The sequence below is a fragment of the Triticum urartu genome, chromosome 4, assembly GCF_003073215.2.
Source record: "Triticum urartu cultivar G1812 chromosome 4, Tu2.1, whole genome shotgun sequence".
NCBI classification, from domain to species: domain Eukaryota; kingdom Viridiplantae; phylum Streptophyta; class Magnoliopsida; order Poales; family Poaceae; genus Triticum; species Triticum urartu.
The window spans coordinates 76,884,048-76,893,960 of record NC_053025.1 but is presented as its reverse complement, the minus strand read 5'-3'; the positions used below and the strand labels follow the sequence as shown (position 1 = coordinate 76,893,960).

The 9,913-nt window shown below is 50.3% G+C and overlaps 1 protein-coding gene across 1 annotated transcript; it reads left to right on the top strand.

The window, feature by feature from the left end:
- The first annotated feature begins 254 nt into the window (after positions 1-254).
- Positions 255-4,455, top strand: LOC125550764 (ABC transporter G family member 25-like). The gene is made up of 3 exons (XM_048713844.1): positions 255-578; positions 714-1,560; positions 3,089-4,455. The coding sequence occupies exons 1-3, from the start codon at positions 447-449 to the stop codon at positions 4,051-4,053; spliced, it is 1,944 nt and encodes a 647-aa protein (XP_048569801.1). The 5' UTR covers positions 255-446; the 3' UTR covers positions 4,054-4,455.
- Positions 4,456-9,913: the final 5,458 nt, after the last annotated feature.

The following is a 9,913-nucleotide window of genomic DNA, read 5'->3' as shown; positions in this document are numbered from 1 at the left end:
GCTCACCTCTCTTCCTTTCCCTTCCACGGCGGCCCCAGCGGCGCCGGTCCAACCAAAAAGGCGGGGCGGGGCGGGGGCATGGGTGCCGCGCGCCAAAAGCGCACCGCCGCCGGTGGGCCCGCCGCTCCACTCGCCGCGCCCCGAGCGCCACGTGCCCCGTCCCCTCCGCCGGTGACGTGGCCCTCACCACCTCCATGTCCATGTGCCATGGCCGACCCCTCCTTTATATACCCCTCCAGCCTCCCACACCCCCTTCGATCTTCTCATACCCGATCGATCACCACCACCATCCCGTCCCATCCCGCTCGAGCGAGCTCGCGCCAACCACCACCACTCCCGCTCGTCTCGCCGTCGGACTTCCACTTGCGCTTTGCCGTCAGCGTCGTCTCCGCTGGTCGTGTCGATCGTGTGGCGTCGAGCGAAATTAAGTCCGAGCCGCGACCGCGATGCCTCCGAACGGGCAGACCGTGCATGGCGGTGGCGGCGGCGGCTTAGTCTCGCCCACGGCCGCCACGCCGGTGCCGTCGTCCAAGATGGACTGCTTCCTGTCGTCCGTCTGCACGCCGCTGAATCTCCAGGTACGTACGTACGCAAGGAGATCGCTACATGCACGGCCGATCGTGCTGCTGCTGCATGCGCGCCAACGGTTTGAACTTTGAGTCGCCGACTTGTTTATAACGGCGGGCGGGCGGGCGCTTGATGGTTTGTTGCAGTTCATCGACGTCGCGTACCGCGTGAAGGTGGAGAGGACGGCCGGGCCGGCGAAGGAGCCGCCGGGAAGGATATCGCACTCGGGTGGTGGTGCCGGCGGCCTCGGCGGCGTGTCGGCGGCCGTTGAGGAGAGGACGATACTCAAGGGGATCACCGGCGAGGCGCGGCCCGGGGAGGTTCTGGCCGTGCTAGGCCCGTCCGGCAGCGGCAAGTCGACGCTCCTGTCCATCCTCGGCGGCCGCCTCGCCGGCCGCTACTCGGGCACGGTCCTGACCGGCGGGCGCGCCCCGTGCCGCGCCGTGCAGCGCCGCACGGGGTTCGTCGCCCAGGACGACATCCTCCACCCGCACCTCACCGTCCGCGAGACGCTCGCCTTCTGCGCCATGCTGCGCCTCCCCACCACCGCCCCGACCTCCGCCAAGCTGGCCGCCGCCGACGCCGTGATCGCGGAGCTGGGCCTCGGCGCCTGCGCCGACACCATCGTGGGCAACGCGTTCGTGCGCGGCGTGTCCGGCGGCGAGCGGAAGCGCGTGAGCATCGGGCACGAGCTGCTGGTGAACCCGAGCCTGCTGGTCCTGGACGAGCCCACCTCCGGGCTGGACTCCACCGCCGCGTCCCGCCTCGTGGCCACGCTCTCGGCGCTGGCGCGCAGGGGGCGCACGGTGGTGCTGTCCGTGCACCAGCCGTCCAGCCGCGTGTACCGGGCCTTCGACTCCGTGCTGCTCCTCTCCGAGGGGAGCTGCATGTACCACGGCCCCGGCCGCGACGCCATGGACTACTTCGCCTCCGTCGGCTTCGCGCCGGGCTTCCACGTCAACCCCGCCGACTTCATGCTCGACCTCGCTAACGGTGAGTACTTACACCAGTAATTAACTGCCGCTTCTACCATTAGCAACTTGTTCTTTCCATGAAACTAGCTAACTAGAGTAAGAATAGAAATCTAGATTCACCGAAGCACTAGACAATCTAACCGAGGAAGAAACTGAAAGCTAGGCAGCAGGAATAGTACCGCACGTACATGTTTATGTCCCCCTTTTAGCATCGCGGATGACTAGATTTTTGGATTAGTGATGATGACACTGGAGACGGGCAAAACAAATGCGGGAGGCGAGTGTGGAGTGCACCCAACAAAAAAGATCGGGAGAGAGGAGGTGCACAACCAAAAAGAGCGGTGAGAGTGCCCTAGATAGCTAGCTAGTACTCCTATTTTGCGCAAAGCACTTTAATTATGGCTGAATAATCGCACCCACCGGACACATGTCACGGAGGGGTCCCATCGGCGGGACGCTGCTAGTGGGGCTGCACATCATAATACTGGACCGATGTCGATATCTACATCCCCTCGCCCGCTACACAGTCCAGTGCGTCCCTCCTACTCTACTCCCTCCGTTCCGAATTACTTGTCGCAAGTATGAATGTATCTAGATGTATTTTAATTCTAGATATATTCATTTCTACGACGAGTAATTTGGAACGGAGGGAGTACTTCTCTTCTCCGGCGTAGTGTGGTGTAACCGCTGTCTAATCAACCTGCCCGCGTTTTTGGCGACCGCGCTTGCCATTTTCACGGGTGATTTGACCTATGCCGTTGTCTTTTACAAGTTTTCCGAAGAAGATAAAGAAAATCCCGAGCACATCTCTAGCCATTTGCGCGGATCATCAAGATCCCATCACGCTAACCTCACTTTATGCACGGATTGGAGGCTTGCTGAAACTGCATGTGTTTTCGGTGCTGTACGTACTTTTCATCAGACAAGTGAATGAAGAAATGAATACTAGTTGACACGTAGGTAGATTAGATCCGTCCGACACCGGTGGCAGCTTTCAGTTGGATCCGTTCCCGGCTGTGGCAGCTAGCGTCGTCTTTCCCGTGGCGCGTTAGCACCGGCCACCTCACCGCACCTGAGATGAGGATGAGGATGAGGAGGAAGGAGAAGCGGATCCCGGGGGCAACCACCGTCGATATTGTTCCGAGCAGAGAGCCTGTGTCGCTACAGTTGGAGATATACCGCCCCCGCTTTAATTAGACAGGAGGAATCATTCATTTTCTCGGTGCAATTCTGCGCCCTTTCGAGATAGAAGAAAGGGATGGATGGAAGAGCCCTCTTCTTTTCTGCTGCTTGGCTTGGCTTGGCACGGCACCAACCTGTTCTGTTGAGTGCACCGGCACATCAGAGCACGGCGAGCACGTACGTGAAACTAGTTGTGATCCGTTCACTGCTACGTCCGCTAGATTCCGCAAGCGCAAACTGAACGTTCACGCGCCCATCGTTGTCGCTGTTTGATGATCATGATGCCCATTATCGCCAACTTTTCTTTTCTAAACCACGTGAAAGGTTGTGTTTTCTGACTGTTCGATGTGTGTGTGTGTGTGCAGGCTTTGCGCAAGCGGAGTACAGCGATCGCCCGGCGGAGGGAGGCAGCGTCAAGCAGTCGCTCATCGCGTCCTACGCCAGGGAGCTCGCCCCCAAGGTCAAGGCCGCCATCACCGCCGGCGCGCACGTCGACGAGAATGGCCACGCCGGCGCGGGCGAGCAGCCGCTGGAGAGCTGCAGCGGTTCTGGGTGCACCAGCTGGACCAACCAGTTCACCATCCTGCTCCGCCGCAGCCTCAAGGAGCGCCGCCACGAGACCTTCACGTCGCTCCGCCTCTTCCAGATCATCGCGCCGGCGCTGGTGGCGGGGGCCATGTGGTGGCGCTCCACGCCACTGGAGGTGCAGGACCGGATGGGCCTCCTCTTCTTCATCTCCATCTTCTGGGGCGTCTTCGCCTCCTTCAACGCCGTCTTCGCCTTCCCGCAGGAGCGCCCCGTCCTCGCCCGCGAGCGCGCCTCCGGCATGTACTCCCTCTCCTCCTACTTCATGGCCAGGATGGCCGGCGACCTGCCCATGGAGCTCGCCCTGCCCGCCGCCTTCACCCTCATCGTCTACCTCATGGCGGGGCTCAACCCGGCGCCCGCCGCCTTCGCGCTCACCCTCCTCGTCATCCTCTCCTACGTGCTCGTCGCCGAGGGGCTCGGGCTCGCCATCGGCGCCCTCATGATGGACGCCAAGCGCGCCTCCACGCTCGCCACCGTCATCATGCTCGCCTACCTCCTCACCGGCGGCTTCTACGTCCACAACGTGCCCATCTTCATGATCTGGGCCAAGTACTCCTCCTTCACCTACTACTGCTACCGCCTGCTCATCGCCGTGCAGTACAGCGGCCACCTCGCCCAGCTGCTCCCGCTCGACTCCACGCACGGCGAGGCCGGCACCTGGACCTGCGTCGGAGCCCTCGTCGCCATGTTCTTCGCCTACCGCCTGCTCGCGTACTTCGCCCTGCGCCGGGTCAGGACGTGATCCACACACACACACTCTCTCTCTCTCTCTCTCTAGCGGAGCAGGCGTCGAGCAATTAACCATTCCGGCCAGGCCACAGGCAGGATATATAAGTAACGGACTACTCCGGCCAGCGCGCGCGCGCACGGCGACTGAATTGAATTGATCCGTGTGTGACGGCCGTCGCTGGCGTCTGGGAAGATGGCTCCACCTACGTACGCGGTGCTGGACTGACCAAGGGGTTCTAGTTGTCAGTAGCCACATCTTCTTCTTCTTCTCTTGCTATTTGTTCCCCCTTTTCCGTTCTGTTGCTTGGTTTCGTTTCTTGCTGGATCAACAAGTCTCTTCCGGCAAGCCAATTACGATTAACCCGGTGTAATGTTATTCCTCTCTCTCTCTAATGAGATCGATTCATTACAATCATTATCGATGATGAATGTGTGAGAGAATGCAAATTGCTTCCTTTGAAACATACTAATGGCGGAGATCGGTCACAATCGATGTGCTGCTAAATCTGAGCCCCGTTAGCATCCCTCACTCCTCAGTGGAAATGATTCGGTACAGTTAAACTAAAACACCGTGAATTCGCATCGTATGCTCTTGACAATGCGTACAATATTGAAACCATTTTTTATAGCATTATTATGTGCATAATAGTGAAAAGAAAACGTACCCTTCTCTACCATTGTACCTACCCTTTCTGTATACAGGATGTTCATTTGTAGATCATGCACGGTACATTGGTAATCCCGCTACCACTTTCGCCAAACCGTAAGCGTTCTCAATTTGAGGTTCGCTTTCATCCTTCAAGCGAGCATCTTCGAACATTTTGAGATATGCAATAAATATCTACATGATTTTGTTTTTATAAAACATGCGAACATTTTCTAAAAGTTGGTGAACAACATTCTAAATAAGTGAAGGTTCTCTAAAAATACGTGAACACTTTAAAAATGGGCATCATGTAAAAAAGGTACATCGTGAACTAAAGAATGTTCATAGTACATTTGAAAATGCTCATTCCACGTTCGCCAAACCGTAAACGTTCTCCATTTCAGGTTTGCTTTCATCCTTGAAGCGAGCATCATCAAACATTTTATTTAGGGTAGCATCCTTGACCAGGGCACTATAGCAATATGCAGAACACACCTTGAATTTTGCAAATTTTGTTTAAAAATTCACCTTCAAAAAACTTTGTTCGAAATTTGCAAACTTTGTTTAAAAATTCAGCTTTTAAAAAAATCGTAATATATTCATATTTTATTTGCTTATTACAGGATATTTTGAAAAATCGTGTTTGAATAGATTATTCAGAATTTTCAAAAATCACACTTTTCTTGAAAAATGTATAAATCTTCAAAATTTAGAAATATTTTCTGGAATTTCCATTCTTGTTTACACATTTAAAAATGTTCATGCTCAAAATTTCTATACGTTTTTCAAAAAATGCTTGGAATTAAGAATCCTTGTAATCTGAATAAACTATCATAAAAAATCATGTTTTCAAAAAAGTTTCATGCATTTCAAAATTTGTTCGAGTTTTCCATTATTTTTTGAATTTCAGTCATTATTTGTGTTTAAATTGTTTTTTCACAATGGCAAGAAATATCCAAAAGAAAAAATCAGAGTGTTCGAATCGGTTGCTTCCATTAGTTCTTAGACTTCGGCACTGCTCTTTGTTCACTTATAATCGTTAGCTCCACTGGCTCACATCACACCTTCAAAAGTATAAGTGGTCTCTAGTTCTACTCCATGTGATGGCATTCGTTTTTTGTATTTTTTCCACATCATACCGCTGCACGCATTTTAGAAGAAACATCGTACCGCTACACGCCAATGGGTCAGGCCATTCAGGGCTCCGTGCTGCGTTGCAAGCTTATTTGATGCAAAATGCATGAAATAGGAGCTCCCCAGGAGCACTATGGACGAAGAAATGTCCAGAAAATTTCAAAGTGTTCTAATCTGCCGCTTCCATTAGTTCTTAGACTTCGGCGCTGCTTTTGGTTCACTTCTAATAGTTAGCTTGACTGGCTCACTTCTTCAAAAGTATAAGTGGTCTCTAGTTCGACTCCATGCGAGGGCATCCGTTTTTGTAATTTTTCACATTGTACCATTGCATGTATTCTAGAAAAAACATCGCACCGTTGCACACCAACGGGTCGGGCCATTCGGGGTTCCATGTTGTGTTGCAAGCTTATTTGGCACAAAATACATCAAATTGGAGCTCCCTAGGAGCACTGTGGACGAATGCCCACGGACCGGACCAGCCCATTCATTATCGAACGTGGGCATTTGCACGCCTATCTTACCTGGGTGTCGCTCACACGAGAATATGTTATTTCATGCTTTAGAGCATCTACAACCACATACAGCTAAACTAGCCCCTCATACGCCCACAGACATGATCGGTGTCCACGGATCGGACCAACTCATTCAATAATTAGACCTGCACATTCAGTTTATATTTGCAAAAGAATGACGCAATTAATCACAAACCTCCCACAGCCCCGGGGCGAGTCTACGGGAGCTCTTGTTAAGCCAAGGCCCATGGCCAGAGCCCAGCAGTCGCCCCGTTTCTAGCAAAGCAACAAGGCACGCCTGGGATCTGCCCAGAGAACGGCCCAGATTTAGATAAAAAAAACTGGTAAAACTTGTCAAATCTCAAAATTTATGGACCTAGATCAGAATCCATCTATTTAGGCAAGAATTAGGCAGTTTGCCCGGATTGGAGATGGTTTTTAGGCCGACTTCCTCATATGCGGCTTGCGCCTGGTTACGCTTGGCAAGCACACACCTGTGCCTTTTCTCCTTTTGTCTCCGTCTCGTCAACTGAGTACGTAGACCCAGTCTCATACGTGCATGTGGGCAGGCGTTACCGAAGGTTTTGTTAATCATGTGTGCTTCAGACTACACTGGTTAATGTATGCGTGCGTGCACTTTTTGGTACGTAAGTATGTACGCGCACTTTACGGTATGTATATACTTCCTCATTTTGCTCCGTACATAGTTTAATATAAACTACATACAGATTTACATAGACATATTTTAAAGTGTAGATTCACTCATTTTGCTCCGTATGTAGTTTATATTGGAATCTTTAAAAAAGACATATATTTAGGAACATGGCCTTTCCCTCCCACCTACAGTCAATGAAAATGAACAAATTTAATGATTGTTGGTACTTGGTAAATTGGAAATATTTATACCTAGAAACCCCAACAACACATAATTGGCCTTAAGTTTGCATTTACATTGTTCGGTTTTTATGCTTAGAAGTTGAAGTAATTACCAAATCTTTTTTAGGGTCTAATCTTTTTAATTAGCGAGAGAGTTTCGGATCTATTTGAGCATTCATCTACCCCAACCATATTATTGATCCAAGTATCATGTCTCCTTCATTTTAGATACAAGTATCATGTATCCTTGATACATATTGAATTAATGTCACTCATGCCGCGGGGTATCGTCTAGTATATATAGTTATTAATCGGCGATATATAGTTTGCAGTCCGGATTGTTAGATGATGTACAGAATACCGTTCTTGTTTGTCTACGAGATCACGATGTACTCGCAAGTTCCTGTCAGAGCCGACTCAACAAACGTACCAAATGACACGCTCAAGAGTGAGACGGATGCAAGAATGTGCTGATATTACTACCGGCGGAGAGCACCAACAGACAACACGTCGAATGAGCGAGGGCGCTGCATGACGTGTGTCACAGTGGGAGCGGGAGAAATGGCGGGACGGAGAAGCAGCGGCGCGCGTGGCCCTCTTTTGCCGGGTATCCGCTGGGATGGTGATACGACATGGCGCGCGATTGTGGTCGGGACCGGCATTTTACGTGCAGCAATAGGAGGCTATTTTTTTTTTTAGTATCAGTACAAACACAAGCGCTCATATACACGCGCATACACTCACCTCTATAAACGCACACACGCACACCCTATCTCTATGAACACCTCCGAGAGACTGAGCCGGCATATCATCTTGAGATTTACGAAGTCATCGTAGGCGTTTCGTCGTCAACGGGAACATCTCCTCCCACTAAAAGCGCATCGCCGGAAATACTGAAATAAATCTAGGAATAATGCGAGCATCAGGATTTGAACCCTGGTGGGTTGGGGATACCACTATCCACCTAATCAACTCAACTATAAGTTGATTCGCAATAAGAGGCTACTTCTAGTTGTGTGGTGCATGCACGCACGTAGAGTTGCGTGGGTACGTGCACCACGTTTTGATGGGTTTCGCTTTACAAGTTTCTTCTCGTGGGTTTGGCCAGGGTTCAGTCACTCGGTTAGTGCTGTCCCCCGGCAGCAGCTCCGGCCGTGAGCCGCTGTCCCGTCGTCAACGAAGAGCTAGGAGAGATAGCGTGCCGGAACTTATTATTCCATCCACCGTTTACTCTCTTTGTGAGAAATATGTAAAGTCTTTTGATTAAGAATGTGTCAACCGTATGTTGATTATATACTTAAAAACATCAGTGTAGTTGAATTCTCATTGAAAAGCACTTTCGAACGGTATTGATTACCCACAAAATATACTGCCTTTATTTTTATGTTTGTAGATGGAGGAAGAACGCACTGGTACTTCTAGTATACTTCGCTACTACAAATTTCTTCCTTCATTTTTCGTTTTTTCGTATAGGATGCAAGCTCTGTTCCAACTTCCTCGTCACATGCGTAACGTCGTCAATGGCACTCCAATCGGCGGATACATGAATTGGATCATGCTCGTCCACATGCATGACTGATTGACTCTACCTAGGATATACACTGACCGGACACACAATTGTTGACTCTCATCTTAGCCATGCATGTCAGGTTTCACTCAACCAATCCCTTAATAATCCTGACCATGCATGTCACTTTTCACTCAACCGATCCATTAATTCGTCACCAGTCAACCGAGAAGCGACCGTGTTGCATCTCATGCCCATGACAAACATAGAATCCCGTCCTTTAAGGGCCTGTTTGAGATTGCTCTGCTTCTTAAAATTCAGATTCGCTTCAGAAAACACAAGCCAAACGGGGTAGCTCCACGATATGCCGCTCCGCAAAAAAACTAAAACCTGAGGTACAACTCTCAGTTTTTTATAAAGCTCTTCAAAGGGTGTTCCAAAAAACTCTAGAAGCTGGAGTTAAGTGGAAATTACCAACCACTGCCACCAGTAAGTGGATACCCCTTCGTTTCTTCCCCCTCAACCAATCAAATAGATCATTTCCACCAAATTTCTCATTCTTGAAGCTGGAGCTAGATGGCAGCCAAACATTCTCTTTGATAATACTACAACTTCTAGATGGAACTGCTCCAAAGTGAATTTAGTGGAGCGAAACCGATTGTTGTGAAGTGGAGTAGTCCCAAACATGCCCTAAAACTTCTCTGCAATCACGTACATTGGTCACCGTCGCGGTAATCGGTTTGAAAACATAACACTGAATGGCTGACCTGAGCTCCATGTCAGACTCAACAGTCACACTCTTAGTCAAACGTCACACAAACACGAGGTAGCTTGGGGGAGCCTTGGCAACCACACAACCATGCATATAATGTGCCGCGCAAACTTTCCTCTCGCTTGCTAGGTTACCGACCTGATGTTCCTAGCTGCCGGCTGAGTCTGATATATAAATGTACTAGCAAGATGCCCGTGCATTGCACGAAACATTAAGATGCATTTTTTTACAAAACACATGTTGTGATTGACCCACACGGGAGTAATCCCATATAAAAACTAATGATATCTCGAGAAAGAGGAGAGATAAGGTGAGGAGAAGTGGGGCTTGATGGTGATTGATGGTCGGACTAAGCGGAGGCATGGGGATGAACAACGCCGGCATCGGCCACCATGCCAGATTGTTCTATAGACTTTCTTTTTTAAT